This window comes from Cricetulus griseus, chromosome 9, assembly GCF_003668045.3.
Source record: "Cricetulus griseus strain 17A/GY chromosome 9, alternate assembly CriGri-PICRH-1.0, whole genome shotgun sequence".
NCBI classification, from domain to species: Eukaryota; Metazoa; Chordata; class Mammalia; order Rodentia; family Cricetidae; genus Cricetulus; species Cricetulus griseus.
Genome location: NC_048602.1, coordinates 23190196 through 23208729, shown reverse-complemented (window position 1 = coordinate 23208729; position 18534 = coordinate 23190196). Strand labels below are relative to the sequence as shown.

At 53.2% G+C, this 18534-nt stretch overlaps 2 protein-coding genes across 2 annotated transcripts in view; both read left to right on the top strand.

Annotated features, from left to right (window-relative positions):
* Nucleotides 1-3295, top strand: part of LOC113837253 (troponin I, cardiac muscle) — a 6716-nt gene extending 3421 nt beyond the window's left edge. The window contains exon 8 of the mRNA XM_027430706.2: nucleotides 3212-3295. Coding sequence (XP_027286507.1) covers nucleotides 3212-3295 — 84 coding nt within the window. The remainder of the gene's footprint in view (nucleotides 1-3211) is intronic.
* Nucleotides 3296-6925: 3630 nt separating this feature from the next.
* LOC113837235 (troponin T, slow skeletal muscle) lies at nucleotides 6926-17333 on the top strand. Its single transcript, XM_035449438.1, is given in 13 exon segments — nucleotides 6926-6961; nucleotides 7070-7079; nucleotides 7456-7482; nucleotides 7696-7728; nucleotides 8866-8887; nucleotides 10847-10910; nucleotides 11162-11278; nucleotides 11628-11705; nucleotides 12135-12248; nucleotides 12601-12710; nucleotides 14595-14685; nucleotides 14790-14830; nucleotides 17288-17333. Coding segments are annotated over 13 exon segments (789 nt in total).
* The last annotated feature ends 1201 nt before the right edge of the window (nucleotides 17334-18534 follow it).

Here is an 18534-nt window from a genome sequence, read left to right as displayed (position 1 = left end):
GGGAGACTGGGGGTACACGGGGAGGCTGGGGGTGCACGGGGAGACTAGGGGTGCACGGGGGAGATTGGGGGTGTAAGGGAGAGAGACTGGGGGTGCACGAGGGAGACGGGTACAGGAGGAGATGGGTGCATGGGGGAGCTTAGGGGTGCACAGGGAAGACTGGGGGTGCACAGGGGGGAGACTAGGGGTGCACAGGGGGAGACTAGGGGTGCACAGGGGGAGACTAGGGGTGCACAGGGGGAGACTAGGGGTGCACAGGGGGAGACTAGGGGTGCACAGGGGGAGACTAGGGGTGCACAGGGGGAGACTAGGGGTGCACAGGGGGAGACTAGGGGTGCACAGGGGGAGACTAGGGGTGCACAGGGGGAGACTAGGGGTGCACAGGGGGAGACTAGGGGTGCACAGGGGGAGACTAGGGGTGCACAGGGGGAGACTAGGGGTGCACAGGGGGAGACTAGGGGTGCACAGGGGGAGACTAGGGGTGCACAGGGGGAGACTAGGGGTGCACAGGGGGAGACTAGGGGTGCACAGGGGGAGACTAGGGGTGCACAGGGGGAGACTAGGGGTGCACAGGGGGAGACTAGGGGTGCACAGGGGGAGACTAGGGGTGCACAGGGGGAGACTAGGGGTGCACAGGGGGAGACTAGGGGTGCACAGGGGGAGACTAGGGGTGCACAGGGGGAGACTAGGGGTGCACAGGGGGAGACTAGGGGTGCACAGGGGGAGACTAGGGGTGCACAGGGGGAGACTAGGGGTGCACAGGGGGAGACTAGGGGTGCACAGGGGGAGACTAGGGGTGCACAGGGGGAGACTAGGGGTGCACAGGGGGAGACTAGGGGTGCACAGGGGGAGACTAGGGGTGCACAGGGGGAGACTAGGGGTGCACAGGGGGAGACTAGGGGTGCACAGGGGGAGACTAGGGGTGCACAGGGGGAGACTAGGGGTGCACAGGGGGAGACTAGGGGTGCACAGGGGGAGACTAGGGGTGCACAGGGGGAGACTAGGGGTGCACAGGGGGAGACTAGGGGTGCACAGGGGGAGACTAGGGGTGCACAGGGGGAGACTAGGGGTGCACAGGGGGAGACTAGGGGTGCACAGGGGGAGACTAGGGGTGCACAGGGGGAGACTAGGGGTGCACAGGGGGAGACTAGGGGTGCACAGGGGGAGACTAGGGGTGCACAGGGGGAGACTAGGGGTGCACAGGGGGAGACTAGGGGTGCACAGGGGGAGACTAGGGGTGCACAGGGGGAGACTAGGGGTGCACAGGGGGAGACTAGGGGTGCACAGGGGGAGACTAGGGGTGCACAGGGGGAGACTAGGGGTGCACAGGGGGAGACTAGGGGTGCACAGGGGGAGACTAGGGGTGCACAGGGGGAGACTAGGGGTGCACAGGGGGAGACTAGGGGTGCACAGGGGGAGACTAGGGGTGCACAGGGGGAGACTAGGGGTGCACAGGGGGAGACTAGGGGTGCACAGGGGGAGACTAGGGGTGCACAGGGGGAGACTAGGGGTGCACAGGGGGAGACTAGGGGTGCACAGGGGGAGACTAGGGGTGCACAGGGGGAGACTAGGGGTGCACAGGGGGAGACTAGGGGTGCACAGGGGGAGACTAGGGGTGCACAGGGGGAGACTAGGGGTGCACAGGGGGAGACTAGGGGTGCACAGGGGGAGACTAGGGGTGCACAGGGGGAGACTAGGGGTGCACAGGGGGAGACTAGGGGTGCACAGGGGGAGACTAGGGGTGCACAGGGGGAGACTAGGGGTGCACAGGGGGAGACTAGGGGTGCACAGGGGGAGACTAGGGGTGCACAGGGGGAGACTAGGGGTGCACAGGGGGAGACTAGGGGTGCACAGGGGGAGACTAGGGGTGCACAGGGGGAGACTAGGGGTGCACAGGGGGAGACTAGGGGTGCACAGGGGGAGACTAGGGGTGCACAGGGGGAGACTAGGGGTGCACAGGGGGAGACTAGGGGTGCACAGGGGGAGACTAGGGGTGCACAGGGGGAGACTAGGGGTGCACAGGGGGAGACTAGGGGTGCACAGGGGGAGACTAGGGGTGCACAGGGGGAGACTAGGGGTGCACAGGGGGAGACTAGGGGTGCACAGGGGGAGACTAGGGGTGCACAGGGGGAGACTAGGGGTGCACAGGGGGAGACTAGGGGTGCACAGGGGGAGACTAGGGGTGCACAGGGGGAGACTAGGGGTGCACAGGGGGAGACTAGGGGTGCACAGGGGGAGACTAGGGGTGCACAGGGGGAGACTAGGGGTGCACAGGGGGAGACTAGGGGTGCACAGGGGGAGACTAGGGGTGCACAGGGGGAGACTAGGGGTGCACAGGGGGAGACTAGGGGTGCACAGGGGGAGACTAGGGGTGCACAGGGGGAGACTAGGGGTGCACAGGGCGGAGACTGGGGTACACGGGGGAGACTAGGGGTGCACGGGGGGAGACTAGGGGTGCACGGGGGAGACTGGGGGTGCACGGGGAGACTAGGGGTGCACGGGGAGACTAGAGGTGCACAGGGAGACTAGGGGTGCACGGGTGGGGAGACTGGGGGTACACAGGGGGAGACTAGGAGTGCACGGGGGGAGACTAGGGGTGCACGGGGGGGAGACTGGGGTACACGGGGGAGACTAGAGGCGTGCACGGGGGAGACGGGTGCACGGGGAGACTGGGGGTGCACGGGGGAGACTAGGGATGCACGAGGGAGACGGGTGCACGGGGAGACTAGGGGTGCACGGGGAGACTAGGGGTGCACGGGGGAGACTAGGGGTGCACGGGGGAGATTGGGGGTGTAAGGGAGAGAGACTGGGGGTGCACGAGGGAGACGGGTACAGGAGGAGATGGGTGCATGGGGGAGATTAGGGGTGCACAGGGAAGACTGGGGGTGCACAGGGCGGTGATTAAGGGTGCACGGGGGAGACTGGGGGTGCACGGGGGAGACTGGGGTGCATGAGGGAGACTAGGGGTGAGCGGGGGAGTCTGGGGGTGCACAGGGGAGACTGGGGGTGCACGGGGGTGACTAGGGGTGCATGGAGGAGAATGCAGGTGCGTTGAAGTTGGCCAGATTGTCCGAGAGGCCAAGAAGCGCTCTAGAACCAGACTCTTGGACAGGCATTCAGCATGGAGTGGTGTAGCAAGCTCGAGGGCAGAGAGGATATTTAGGGGCTAGATACTAGAAAGACTTGGTAACCCCTGACCCTTCACCTCCAGGAAAACCGGGAGGTGGGAGACTGGCGCAAGAACATCGATGCTCTGAGCGGGATGGAAGGCCGCAAGAAGAAGTTCGAGGGCTGAGCCCAGGGCGCCCGCCCTGGGCACCCAGGATGCCCCTGAGGAATAAACCTCTCTGAACTGGAAACGACTGTGTGCGCGCGCTTCCCTGGAGTGTGGCATGAGGAAAGATGGGGGTGGTGAGGGTTGGTGTCCCCCAAAGCCATATGGGGGTGTGGTCACGGGCAAGTTTCTCACATGCAGTAGTCTCCTCTGCAGGGGCAGAGAACGTGCTAAGTCCAGAGAAACGTGTTAGTGGCCCCAGAGGTGGCTCAGGGGTTAGGAGCACTGGCTGTTTTCCCAGAGGACCCAGGTTTGATTCCCAGCACCCACATAGCAGCTCAAAATTACCTGTAATTCTAATTCCAAGGGATCCTATGCCGTCAGACAAGCAAACTAGCCATACATACAATTTTTTTAAAATTAAAAATAACTCTTGCTGGGTGGTGGTGGCGCATGCCACTCAGGAGGCAGAGGCAAGTGGATCTCTGGGAGTTCGAGGCCAGCCTGCTCTTCAAAGAGAGTTCCAGGACAGTCTCCAAACTTACAGAGAAACCCTGTATCGAACCCCCCCCCCAATAATTCTTAAAGTGCCAAGAAAAGAAAACCAGAAACCTAGATATATTCACAGTGAAGCAGAAAGATGACGGAGACCCTGGAAGAGACAGAAATAGAAAGCAAAGCCAGACATGGTGGTACATGTCTTTAATCCCAGTACTCGGAAGGCAGGGCCTAGCCTGGTCTAGATACTGGATTCTAAGACAGCCAGAGATACATAGTGAGACCCTGTCTCAAAAAAACCCAACTCACCCCAACCAACCAAACTACAAAAAGCCCCACAAAAATAGAAAACTAGAGGGGGGATGGAGAGGGAGGGAGAGAGACTGAGTCACAAAGAGAGGCAGACTCCTCAGAGGATGGAGAAAGACACATGGCCCAGACACAGAAAGGCAGAGCCAAAGATACAGAAGCAGAACTATAGGTGATTACACAAAGACGCCCCCAGGAACACACAAGGACAGAAACATGGGGAAACTATGTTAATCCCAGCACTGGAGAGGTGGATGGCTGAAGGATTCTTTAGTTACCTAAATGAGTTTGAAGCTAGCGTGCTCTACATAAGATCTCGAGTCTTTCAACATTCCCCACCCCCAGAAGAAAACAGGACAGAACTGCAGAAGTTCACAGCAGTCCAGACAGAAGAGAGAGAGAGAGAGAGAGAGAGAGAGAGAGAGAGAGAGGAGAGAGAGAGCAAACACAAGAGGGGAAGACAGAGCCCTGAACACCCACGGAAACAAACCCATAGATGGAGAGCATGAGGTGCAGAGAGGCGTGGAAGCCTGCTTTCCGAGTGGGCACCGAATTCCCTAGAGTTCAAGGTCATGGCTTGGCGGAGGATACTAAAAAAGCTCTGTGTCAGATGGAGGAGAGGAGGGGCTGGGAGGGTGAGGGCTGTCGAGCCTGACACCCCATCCTCTCCCTCCTCCCTACACCTGCTTTCCAGCTTTAGCAGCCTGTTGTCACTGTGGTGGAATCCTGGTGGCAGACAAAGGAGTCGGGGTGGGGGCGGGGGAGACAGTTGGACAGAGACGGGGAGGGGTGCACGGGGGGGGGGGGATGTAATGGAGGAACAGAAAAAAGACACAACATGCAGATGCAAGCCACAGATAGGGGCCATAGGAAAAGTTTGAGAAAAGCCACCCAGAGGTAAAAGCAGGAAGTTTCTCTTAGACCCCCCTTTTTGCCACTAAGCCCCCCTTTCCTGTACTCTTTTCAGTCTTGGGGACTCCAAAGCTCAGGATCTTGTTGAGTGCCTTAAGAAAGCCTGTGGGGTACCTGACCTAGCCCCGACTCCAGGGCATTGTTGATGGAATCCAACAGGGTTCTTGAAGCAGATGGAGCCCCCCAAACTGCAGCCAGAGGGGGCAAGGCAGGCTCTGAGCATGGGGGATGGGGTTTGACCAGAGGAATCCTCGCCACCCCCCCTCCTCCAACCTGGGGCGGGGCTGAGCATCCAGCTATAAACCCAGGGGGTGCGTCATTGCCCTCAGAATCCTGCTTGCCTTAACAGCATCCTTGGATCCAGACTTAGGTAACCGGGCTCTTTGGGGTGTGGGCAGGACAGGAGTGGGAACCAGGTATGAAAGACAGGGCAGGATCTTCTCCTCCTCCTCTCCTCCTCCTCCTTTGAGGCAGCCCTCATTCTGTAGCCTAGGCTGGCCTTGAGTCTGCAGCAATTCTTCCGCTTCCTGGCTGAGCCTTGAGATTATAGGCAGCAGCAACCCAGCTAAGCCTGAGCCTTTGGGGGGGGGCTTGGAATGGCAGGGGTGGAGGGGTAGGATTTGTGGGTTACAGGATCTGGGGGTGCTCTCCTTAACATGGTGGAGGAAGCATTTGGGAGGCAGAGTCATGTGGATCTCTTGAGTTCAATTCTAGGCTGGTTTGCAAAGAGAGTTCAAGGCTACATAGTAATACCATCTTAAAAAAAAAAAAATCGTGGCGCTCTCAGAGGCTGGAGGAGCCGCAGAATCTGTGCTTGAAGGGGGCAAAGGTTTGTGAAGTCTCAAGGCACGAGGAACTGGGGAAGGACTAGGGCCTGAGCTCTCAGTGGTACAGGCCAGAAGTCCCGACAGCCAAGAGACTGAGGCAGGAGGATTTTTAGTTCGGGGCCAGCCTGGGACACAGAGTGAGATCCTGTCTTGGAAAACACAGAAAGAAAGAAACAGCTATTAGGAATGGTGGCATTGCACAGTAATCCAGGGTGCTGCAATTAGACCTCTGAGTTTGGGTGTCAGGTTTTATTGGACGAGGTCTTATACCTGGGGATCAGACAGGTGCAGGCTGTAATCTGGCACTCTGGGAGGCAGAAGAATCACGAGTTCAAGGTCATCCTTGGCTACATAGTGAGTTCAAGGCTAGCTTGTGTTATATGAGATCCGGTCTTAATACCACCCTCCAAGACCTCCCATCCCCCACAAAATCTTTCAAGTCTTAGGGTGAAAGTGCCCCTACTAGTATGAAGTGGGTACCTGGTCGTCTAGAGACGCTAAGATTTCCTGGTCTCACATAACAAGGGATTTGTATCTCAGAACCTGTGGTACTGAGCTCTGAAGGTCTCAACCTGGGGACTTTCAGGCCTGGAGGAGCAGAGTTTTGGGGAGGGAGCTAAGGTCTTCAGGGGATCAGGATGAAGCTGCTTTGGATGCGAGATGCAACCATCTCTGCCCAGGATACAGAGCCATGGGAGGAAATGCTAGGCTAGCAAGGGGGCTGTGGCAGGAGGGGGCAGTGGGGGGGGGAGCCCCATTTCTCCAATTCCTTATTGGGAAATGTCCTCTGTTTCCCTGTCTATGACATTCCCCCGAAATAGCACTAGGGGTGGGGCAGCTATTGTCTTCAAATCCTGTCCCTTTTCCAATGTCTCCTAATCCCTACCGGGATCGGGTTCTCACGAACCTGTCACAGGACAAAAGAAGACAGCTGGGGTGAGGGGGGCAGGGTAGACAGGCTGGGTGGAGGACCGGGGCCTGGTCTCTATGGATTGGGACGTTGGATGCTAGCCTTCCCTGCTCTGACCCAGGTCCAGACCCAGGGGTCGAGCCGCCAGCCCTACCCTACTCATCCTTCCTTTTCTGGTCTGCAGGCCACTCCAGAATGTCGGACACGGAAGAACAAGAATACGAGTGAGTGGTGGCGTCTGGCAGGGTTGGGGGCTTGCGATGGGGACAGATCATTCCATCCCAAGATGTCTAACTGTCCGTTCTCTCCCCCTGTCTCCTTGTCCATGTCTCTAGGGAGCAGGCTGAAGGTAAGTGCGGAGAGGGCAGCCCAGGGGCTGGAGGAAGCCGGCTCCTTGAGGGGGCAGTGTGGCAGTCAGTCCAGCGACACTTCGGAGAAGGGGAGGGGGTGGATGTTCTGAAGCTGTTCCCAGGAAACTTCTGGCAACAGGTGGGAATGCTCCCTGTTGCTCTTGCAGCTGGGGCACGGATGGATGCCATCTCGTTAACTCGCTTTCTTGCCCAGGCCTTGGGCTTAGTTAGAGCCCAGGTCTGAGGGAGGAGGGCTGGGACCTGATCTCCAGGGTCTGAGGAGGGAGGGCAGGGGCTGCCCCTCGAGTCCCCGGTACACACCTGATGCTCCTCACCCCGGATCTAACCTTTCTTGTGTGTCCCACTCTTTCCCAGATGAGGAGGCGGTGGAGGAGGAGGAAGGTGAGCCTGAATCCCACAGGAGGCCTTGGGGTAGGGGTAGGGGTGGGGGTGCGGTGGGGGAAGGAACGATGTGTTGGGCTGAAGGATCCTGGGTCCATTCTTTAACAGCCTCTCGCTTCTCTCCCCACCCACCCCTTCATGTTGCTACTGTGTGGCTGCCCCTCCCTGCATCTCCCAATCCTCGCTTCTCCTCCTGCCCGCCCCCCCCCCCAGCCCCCGAGGAGCCGGAGCCGGTGGCAGAGCGAGGTAACCATAGCTTCTTCGCTTCCTGGGATTGATTCGGGTTGTCTGGGGGCCCCGACATCATCAGGCCCGCCGTCCACCGTCATCCCCCTTCGGCTCCTGGATGACCTGCCCCGCCCAAACTCATCCTTTAAGCCCCTAGGGCCCTGCGCCCTCTGGCGGCCGTGAAGGGAAATTGCCTTGCGTGTATTTTGTTTTGTTTTGTTTTGTTTTGTTTTGTTTTAACCATTTTCCCTTCCTTAAAGGTCAGTTGTACAAGCCTTCATTCCAGTCTTGGAAGAATGCTTACTAAAAAAAGCTGAGTGTTGTCGGAGAGGTGACCCGTCGCCTCTCCTTCAGGCCCCCAACTCTGTGTGTTGTATTTCTCCCGTATATACATTCGAAGGTTGGGGCCTGAACTTTTTAAAATCTGACATTACTTTTTGTTTGGTTGGGTTTGTTTTGGGGGGGGGCAGGGTCTCACGTAGTCCAGGCTGGCCTCGAACTTGCAGCAACCTTCCTGCCTCAGCCTCTGCAGTGCTGGGATTACAGGTGTTCATAACTATTTATTTATTTATTTATTTAGTTAGTTTTTTGAGAGAGTCTCACTCAACCTGTTAGCTCAAGTTGACCTGAAACTGCACATGTAGCCTAGGTTGGCCTTGAACTCATAGCAAACCCCCTGCTTCAACCTCCCAAGTGCTAAGACGACAGGCGTGATCTGAGAGGATTTTGAATTTCAGAATACTATTTACAGTGTTGTGGGGGGTGGGGCTGTCTGTGTCCCAAAGGAACAGGGGACTGGGGACAGAGGTCTGGGGTCCCTGGATGAGGAGAAGAGATGGGATCCCCTCCATTGCTGGGCAGGACGGGGAAGGCAGGACATATAATTGGGGACATATAATTGTAGACAGTCGGGAGTTTGTTCCCTTGGGTTTCCAGAATTTGGGGACAGGGGTGTACCCACACCATCGCAGAATGTATACGTGGCGCGAGTGACCTTCCTTCTCCCCTCTGGCCACCTTGACTCCCCTTCCCTCTCGTAATGGCCTTCCCCCAGAACTGGACTCTCACCTCATCCTTGGGCTTCCTCTTAGGGGTGCCAAGTTCTGCATTCGACTCTTGCTAATTATCTTTTTGTATCCCCCGCATCGCCACCAGAAGAAGAGCGCCCCAAACCCAGGTGAGATGCTACAGAGACACAACTGGGTACTGCCATGCTCCACCCACCCACCCACCTGCAGAGACAGGGCACCTGAAAAGCAGAGAGATGGGATCTCGAAACAGCCAATCTTAATTCAGGACCCTCCTACATTGTGAAACAGGTCTGCTATAATAATTAGAGCCTAGGTTCTATAACACCATGCAAAGGAGCTCTGTGACAGCCCAGGCAAATCAAGGAGGATTTCCTGATGGATGGAGACCTTGCTAATTGGAGAAGGTATTGGGTATGCTGTAGGCAAGGAAAGCCATGTCTTATAGGCAAAGTTGAGCATTGAGCATATATCTATATATTCTCTCTCTCTCTCTCTCTCTCTATATATATATATATATATATATATATATATATATATACATACATACATATATATTCAGATATTCAGTCTGGATGCAGAACCAGGTCATTCTGAAAGTATGGCTAAGCCAGGGAGGCCAGTGCAGGGAGTGGAAGCTCACTGAGCTGAGAGGAGGCCTGGGGTAGTGATGTTAGCGCCAAGGTTTAGAGACCCTAGGAAGATGAGCCTTGCCAATCCATGGAGCGTGGTGACATATGAATTATTCAGGAAGTGTCTGTCAACCTGACTCTTGGGAAAGAGTGTGATCTGGGCACAGTGTGGCTGTACCCTCAGTACAGTAGCCTTGGTCATTCCAACTTCAACATCTGTGGGTTTTGTCGATCTCAAATCACAGCTGTTGAAAGAAACTGTAGGTGTCCTGAACATACAGATTTTTTTTTCTTGTTACAGCTGGCCACACTTGCTGTGAAACAGCCAGTAGCAGGACATTAACACAGCTGGGGTAACCATAAGTTACTTAGAGAAGGCAAATCTTTAACGTTTATGGAACTTAGCGTGCATGAGCCCTGGGCTCCATCCTTAACCTTGAAATACAATGTTAGGGGCTGGAGAGATGGCTCAGTGGTTAAGAGCACTGGCAGCTCTTCCAGAGGACCTGGGTTCAGTTCCCAGCTCCCACGTGGCGGCTCATAAACATATGTAACTCCAGTTCCAGGGGATCCCATGCCCTCTTCTGGCCTCTGTGGGCATTTGACCACACCTATGCTGCACAGGCAGTAGGCAGAGAACCCAAACGCATAAAATTTAATTTTTTTTTTTAAAAAAGAGAATGGAGGGTCTAGGAGCATGTACAAAAATTATACGAAAGCCACTGCCTGGCTCCCTGCCCCCCCTTTTTAATTTTTTTTAAAGAATTTATTTATTTATTATGTATACAACATTCTGCTTCCATATATATCTGCACACCAGTAGTGGGCACCAGATCTCATAACGGATGGTTGTGAGCCACCATGTGGTTGCTGGGAATTGAACTCAGGACCTCTGGAAGAGCAGTCAGTGCTCTTAACCTCTGAGCCATCCCTCCAGCCCTCCCTGCCCCCCTTTTAATGTCCAGTGTCCAACCTGTGGCCTTATATGTTTGACACAAGGGCTCCGTCTTGAGCCACACCCCAGCCCCTCACTGGGGAATTCTAGGCAGGGGCTCTACCACTGAGCCACACCCCAGCCCCTCACTGGGGGATTCTAGGCAGGGGCTCTACCCCTGAGCCACAGTCCCAGTCCTGTTTTTACTTTTTAGTTTGAGGCCGGGTCTCACAAGTTTCCAGGGATGGCTTTAGCTTTACTGTAGATCAGGCAGGCCCGGAACTTGTCTCTGATTCCCAAGTAGATCGGGTGACAGGTTTGTGCCATCAGGCTCTGTCCATTTTTTTTTTTTTTACAAGTATGTCAAAACAGGCAAAACACACCGTCTTACACGTTTTATTAAACCCAACATGCTCAGACGGTGTACTTTCTGACTGGTCTCTGCTTAGACTCAGGGGCAGCTGTCACTTTGAACTGTCTGTGGTGAGGGGGGATGAGGAGGCCAGCCTGCTAATGATCTCTTCCCATTTCTGTCCCGACAGCCGTCCTGTGGTGCCTCCTTTGATCCCCCCCAAGATCCCAGAAGGGGAGCGTGTGGACTTTGATGTAAGCGATAGGTGTCCCACCCCAGACATACTTGCTGGCTCCTCAGCGCCTTGAGCCCATTCTGATAGGCGCCCCTCTTTGCTCCTTTCTTGAAAATGCCTGCATTTACCTCGGTGTCCTGTTGCCAGCAAGGAATGCTTTGCTGACATCTGCTGGAAGCCGTCCCAGCTGGCTGTCAATCATCATCCCCTGGGGCCGGAGAGGGGCGGCTCTAGGGTCTGGTCCCTCTGCCTCACGGGCTCCCTCTGCAGGACATCCACCGGAAGCGCATGGAGAAAGACTTACTGGAGCTGCAGACTCTGATTGACGTGCACTTCGAGCAGCGGAAAAAGGAGGAAGAGGAGCTCATTGCGCTGAAAGATCGCATCGTGAGCCTGGGAGGCCGGGGAGGCCGGGTCCTTCGGTCCCTCCTCGTCCCTTCCTCCGTGAAGTGCTTTGGGGTCTCCGGGAGAAACAATGGGGACACCGGGTGGTTGCACTCCAATGCATATTTCGGCCAAGCGTGCACTTACTTAGAGGGACAAGGAAGGTAGATTGCCACGAGTTTGAGACCAGCCTGGGCTCTCTGAGACTATCTCAAAAAGGAAAATAAAACAAAAGAAACCACACTTACCTTTCTTGCTGTCTACTGGTGGAGGGAGGGATAAACTGGGGGAGAGGGTAGCCTCCAATCCCCCTCCGCTATCTTCCTCTCTTCCATCCCCAACCCCACCCCAGGAGAGGCGTCGTGCAGAGAGAGCTGAGCAGCAGCGATTCAGAACCGAAAAGGAGCGGGAGCGGCAGGCCAAGCTGGCGGTAGGTGTCTGGCCCTTTCTTGGAGACGAATACTTCCTTTCCTGCCGTTGATGTCCCCTGTGGTTCTCAGAAAGTCCCTGTAATGTACAGCGCAAGGTTTTTTTGTTTTTGTTTTTGTTTTTTGTTTTTCCTAGTGAAAGGATGAACTGCATATAAATTTTAAAAAGTTCAGGCATGGCTGGATCAAGAGACTCAAAACCATAGCACAATGACTGAGCTTTGCTGCCTGCGGTGGGCTCAGACCTATGATCCCAGCCCTGGAGAAGCTGAGGCAGGAGGATTTCTGCCAACCTGAGGGCTCGGTGAACTATATATCAAGTTTAGGAGTGGATCCCTCTGCGGCCCCGTCTATGGAGCCGAGCCATCCACTACCCAGGCTCGTGCCTTCCTTAGTAGGGCCACATGGAGGGAACCCCTCTGTTTTCACAGGAAGAGAAGATGCGCAAAGAGGAGGAGGAAGCCAAGAAGCGAGCCGAGGACGATGCCAAGAAGAAGAAGGTTCTCTCCAACATGGGGGCTCATTTTGGGGGCTACCTGGTCAAGGTGAGTCTAGCCGGGGGGGGTGTCTGCGTTTACAAGGAGGAGGAAAGGGGAGCTGCAGAATGCTGGTCCTCAGGAAGGGCACTGAGCCTGGATCCCGTTGGGGTTTGGGTAAGGGGGGGCAGCTGTCGCTTTAGATAACATTCTGGTGGTGCCTGGGTGCAAGGGAAGAGTGGGCCTGTACTCCCGTGTCTGATGGAGGAGGCATGGAGCTTGGATTCCTGGGTCTGGGGGAGGAGGGCTGCAGCCTGGGCCCCTTGCAAGTGGTGGAGGCCCTGGCCATGACTGTAGGACCCTGAGTGGATTTGGCCTCCAGGTCCCATCCCTGGCTTGGGATTCCTCCCCCCCCCTCCAGGCTGAGCAGAAACGTGGGAAGCGGCAGACCGGCCGGGAGATGAAGCTCAGGATCCTGTCTGAGAGGAAAAAACCCTTGAACATCGACTACATGGGGGAGGACCAACTCCGGTAAGTGCCTGTGTGATGGGGGATGCCTTTCTGTATATGTGTTTCTCTTATTGGTTGATGAATGAAACACTGCTTGGCCAATAAAGGCAGCAAGATAGGCGGGGCTAGGAGACGAGGAGGATTCTGGGAAAGGTAGGTAGAGAGGGGACACAGGGAAGACACCATGTAGCTGCCAAAAGGAGTAACAGGTCCGGCCATTCTCCGGTAAGCCAAGACCACGTGGAGATACATAGAGTTATAGAAATGGGTCAATTAAGACAGAGCTGGCCAATAAGAAGCCCTAGCCATCAGCCAATAGTTTTATAATTAATATAAGTATCTGTGTGTTTATTTGGGGCTGAGAAGGACGAAGGGACCTGGTGGGACAAGGAACTACAGCAACACCTGTGGCTCTCCCAAGGTTTCCGTGGGTGATGTTCCAGGTGTGAGCCTTGGTGCTGTGTCACTTTAGGCAAGTGACATTCCTTTTCTGGGCCACTGTTGCTTTCTCTGTTCAAAATGTCACTCGGGTGCAATCTGTCCTGTGCCTGGCATGGCCTGTGGAGTCTGGCATTGACAGTGCTCTCTCCCTCATTTAGGTGGAATCCTAGCACTCAGGAGGGGGAGGCAGGAGGATCAGAAGTTCTGGGTCATCCTCTCCTATATATTGAGGCTTGGGTTACATGAGACCTTGTCTCAGAAATCAAAACTAAACACACACACACACACACACACACACACACACACACACTACATAAGCAATAAATAAAAACCAAACATCTTTCCGATTCTGGGGCTCCCAGTCATCACTTCCTTCTCTCCTTTGGGAGACCTCCGTTTCAGAAAGTGGCCATATTTTAAAACTTCAGCCTCCAATCTTAACAAGAATGTGCCAGTGTAGCTGCCTTCCTTTCAGGCCACCAACCGGTTCTCAAATCAAGACGTGGAGAGATAATTTAGTTATAAAAGCTTGGCCTTAGCTTATGCTTGTCCTACCAGCTCTTATAACTTAAATTAACCTGTTTCTCTTCATCTGCATTTTGACTACTCCATGTCTGGTTGGCTCCAGGCATCTCCCTCTCTTTCTTCCTTGGTCTCCCTCCCTGCACCCTAGATTCCTCCTCCTACTTATTCTCTCTGCCTGCCAGCCCCGCCTATCCCTCTCCTGCCTAGCTATTGGCTGTTCGGCTTTTTATTAGACCAATCAGGTGCCTTAGGCAGGCAAGGTGAAACAGCAACACACCTTTATCCAACTCAACAAATGCAGCAGAAACAAATGTAACGCATCTTTACATAGTTATAGTAACATTCCACAACGTAAACAAATGTAACGCATCTTTACATAGTTAAAGTAACATTCCACAACCTAAACAAATGTAACGCATCTTTACATAGTTATAGTAACATTCCACAACGTAAACAAATGTAACGCATCTTTACATAGTTAAAGTAACATTCCACAACCTAAACAAATGTAACGCATCTTTACATAGTTATAGTAACATTCCACAACGTAAACAAATGTAATGCATCTTTACATAGTTAAAGTAACATTCCACAATATAAACAAATGTAACGCATCTTTACATAGTTATAGTAACATTCCACAACGTAAACAAATGTAACTCATCTTTACATAGTTAAAGTAACATTCCACAAAGTAAACAAATGTAACGCATCTTTACATAGTTAAAGTAACATTCCACAAAGTAAACAAATGTAAGGCATCTTTACATAGTTAAAGTAACATTCCACAACATACCAACTGTATCAAGCTCATAGTGGCTTAGCATACCAACTGTATCAAGCTCAGAGAGACTTGCCTTGAGGCTTGGGGTAGGTGTCTCAACCTTTCTGGGCCCAGAACATAGTCTCGCTGCATCCCAGTTATTCTCATCCTGCCAGGGAGAAGGCCCAGGAGCTGTCGGAATGGATCCACCAGCTCGAGTCAGAGAAATTTGACCTGATGGAGAAATTGAAGCAACAGAAATACGAGGTGGGACCTGCCTCTGTTGGGGTCCAGGCTGGGGTGACAGGGGTGATAGGCAGGGCAGGGCTTTGGTTGGGCATCTGCACCTAGCCTGGCTTCTCGTTCTACAGATCAATGTGCTGTACAACCGAATCAGCCATGCCCAGAAATTGTAAGTGCTGCTTCCACAAAAGGACTGCTGTCCTCCCTCTGTCCCTCCCTCTGTCCATCCCTCCCTCCCTCTCTCCCTTCCTCCCTCCCTCCCTGTCTTCTGCATACCACTGCCCTTTGGGATCTTTTATTTTTTTTTCTTCTGAGACAGGGTTTCTCTGTAGCTTTGGAGCCTGTCCTGGAACTTGCTCAGTAGACCAGGCTGGCCTCGAACTCACAGAGATCCTCCTGCCTCTGCCTCCTGAGGACTGAGATTAAAGGCGTGCGCCACCACTGCCTGGCTCTATACATAGAATTCTCAAAGTATCATTTTCTTTAAAGTGTTATCTTTTTTTGATTTATTTATTATGTATGCAGTGTTCTGCCAGCTTGTATGCCTGCCTGCAGGCCAGAAGAGGGCACCAGATCTCATTATAGATGGCTGTGAGCCACCATATGGTTGCTGGGAATTGAACTCAGGACCTCCAGAACAGCAGCCAGTGCTCTTAACTGCTGAGCCATCTCTCCAGCTCTCCTTTTGGCATCTTATATGTCTTTGTTCCTTGCTCCCTGAGACATCCTTTCTGTATCTGTTCTCGAGGGTTTGCTTATTTATTTATTTGTTTGTTTAGTTTGTTTATTATTTCGAGGAAGTCTTACTTTGTAGCCCAGGCTGGCCTGGAACTCACTATGTAGACCAGGCTTTCTTTGAACCTGTAGGAGATCCTCTTGCTTTAATCCCATGTATGTGGGGATGATTGGCATGACTCACTGTTCCTGTTTTTTTTTTTTTTTTTGGTATGTCTATTTATTTATTTATTCATTTATTTTTTGTTTTTTTCGAGACAGAGTTTCTCTGTGGCTTTGGAGGCTGTCCTGGCACTCGCTCTGTAGACCAGGCTGGACTCAAACTCACAGAGATCCGCCTGTCTCTGCCTCCCAAGTGCTGGGATTAAAGGCGTGCGCCATCAGCGCCCGGCTGTGTCTATTTATTTTTAAGGCAAGGTTTCATGCAGCCCAGTCTCACTAAGTAGTTGAGGCTGACCTTGAACTCCTCCTGGTCCCCTGGCTTCAGCCTGCTGAGTGCTGCGATTATTGGCCTGCACTCCAATCTCTGGCTTCTCTTTATCAACTCTTTGGTTTCAATCTCCCCGCCTCTCTGCCTCCCTCCAACCCTTTCTTTCTGAGTACATTTTCTTTTACACTTTTTTTTTTGTATCATATCACACCGCATAGTGTGTGTGCGTGTGCGTGTGCGTGTGTGTGTGTGTGTGTGTGTGTGTGTGCTGTTATGGTGCAGATGTGGCCGAAGGATGACTCGAACAAGTCGGTTTTCTCCTATCATGTGGGTCCCAGAGTTGAAACTCAGGGCCTAGGCTTGGCTGCAAGCTCCTTTACCTGCTGAGCCATCTCAGTGCCCCCCTCTGTCTGCCTTTCTTTCTTTCTTTCTCTCTCTCTCTCTCTCTCTCTCTCTCTCTCTCTCTCTCTCTCTCTCTTTCTTCCTTTCTTTCCCCCTCCCCTCCCCCCTTCTCCATCTGTCTGTCCACTTCCTGCCCCTTTTCCTTCTATTTCTTGCTTTAAGACAAGGTCTCCTTGTAGTTGAGGGTGTCCTTGAACTCCTGACACTTTCCTGCCTCTGCTTCCCAAGTTCAGGGATTACAGAGCCATCATACCCGACTTTTTTGCTGCTGTTGTTTTCATTTGAGTCAGGCTCTTGCTATATAGCCCAGGTTGTCCTCAAACTCTCGGTGATCCTCCTGCCTCATCCTCTTCAGAGTGCAGAGATTACCGATGTGCTCCACCGTATCCAGGCCGCTCACTGCTCAGTCTCTGCCTTTTTCTAGCATTTTCTGTACTGTTCCAGCCTCACTCAACACTGTTGCATGCAAGTCACCAACTCCAGCTCACCCTTCCTTCTCCCTCAGGCCCCTTGCTCATAAATTTGCATGTGTTCTCTGAACTAACCCAAGAAAGTCAACTCCCACAAGGCCACCAACCACCTACTGGGAATTATCTGAAAGAGATGCCCTTAATGGGGGTGTGGCTCAGTGGTGGAGCCCCTGCCTAGAATCCCCTAGTGAGGGGCTGGGGGCGTGGCTCAGTGGTAGAGCCCCTGCCTAGAATCCCCCCAGTGAGGAGGGGCTGGGGGCGTGGCTCAGTGGTAGAGCCCCTGCCTACAATCCCCAGTGAGAGGCAAGGGGCGTGGTTTAGTGGTAGAGCCCCTGCCTAGAATTCCCAGTGAGAAGCAAGGGGCGTGGCTCATTGTAGAGAACATACTTAGCACGTGTGAGGCCTTGACTTTATGCTCACTACTGCAAAAAAAAACAAAACAAAACAAAACAGCTCTGCTGACCTCTGCTCTCTCTTCTCTCTGGGTGGGGGTGGGTATTTGGTGGACTTCCTTAATTTTAAAGGGACTGTGTTAAGCTTATCTTGGAGGCTCCGGGCTTCTTCCTGACTCCACCTTCTTCTCCCACAGCCGAAAGGGGGCTGGGAAGGGTCGAGTTGGAGGCCGCTGGAAGTGAGACTGCCAGGACACGCCCCACTGCATGGAGCCTGGGAGCCTCTGGAGTGTGTCCCCCATCTGTAACTCAAAATAAAGGCCCTCCAGACATCCGCTTGAGTTCTTCCGTGTTGTCATTATGCCTGGCTGGCTGTGCGGCTTGGCTGGACAGCTCCATATTGCCCGGGAGAGAAATCAGCTGCCATTAAAGAGATATCAAGTTCATGGCTGGGAGTAGCTTGTCTAGCACTCAAGAGACCTTGAGTTAAATCTCCAGTGCTGTTGGGCATTGGTGGCACTCGGGAGGCAGAGGCAGGGGGATCTCTGTGAGTTCGAGGCCAGCTTGGTCTACAGAACGAGTGCCAGGACAGGCTCCAAAGCTACACAGAGAAACCCTGTCTCGAAAAACAAAACAAAACAAAATTAATTGCCTCTTGCATTTAAACTGGTTGTACAAGGTCATTAATTCTTCTAAGGATGTTTTAAAATAACACACCCAGAGGCCAGGTGTGTGTAGAGGCATGAGAAATGGGACAGGAGAAGGCTACTCAAAAAAAAAAAAAAAAAAAAAAAACCCAACCAGACCAAAACTGTCTAATAACAGTCTTACCTCTGTGTGTTGGTGTAGCCTTATTTTGTGGATCATTTTATAAACATCTATTTAGTGTGTGTGTTGATAGGGTGTGTGTGTGGAAATCCATGGTGGAAATCAGAAGACAGTTTTTGGAGTCAGCGATCTCCTTCCTTCTGGACCCCAGGGGTTGAAATATCTGATTTCTTGCCTTGGGGAAGAATGGTGTGTGTGTGTGTGTGTGTGTGTGTGTGTGTGTGTGTGTGTGTGTGTGATCTCACATCTTAAAAACCACAGGGTTATCCTTTTGGATTTATGGTCGTTATTCCCTAGACTCTGCCAGGGTCTGTAATTTATCTTTCATTCACAAATCCAAGGGTCACAGTTAGGCTGCCCTAACGACCCTTAAGCAGACGTGTGTTTTCTCTCTATAAACTTGACAGCTTTCTGTTTTACTTTGGTGTGTGTGTGTGAGTCTGTGTTCCTGTCTCAAAGTGTTTCTGTCCTTCTCAAATTGCATTTTTTGGGGGTGGGGGTGGGGGAAGATTCTTGAAAGATCAAGGTGTTCTTTTATCTGTTGGGTCTACTAACAAAACTTCCAAACCTATCGGAGCATCACATTTTGTGCTACCGATCCCAGAATTCCAGGAGA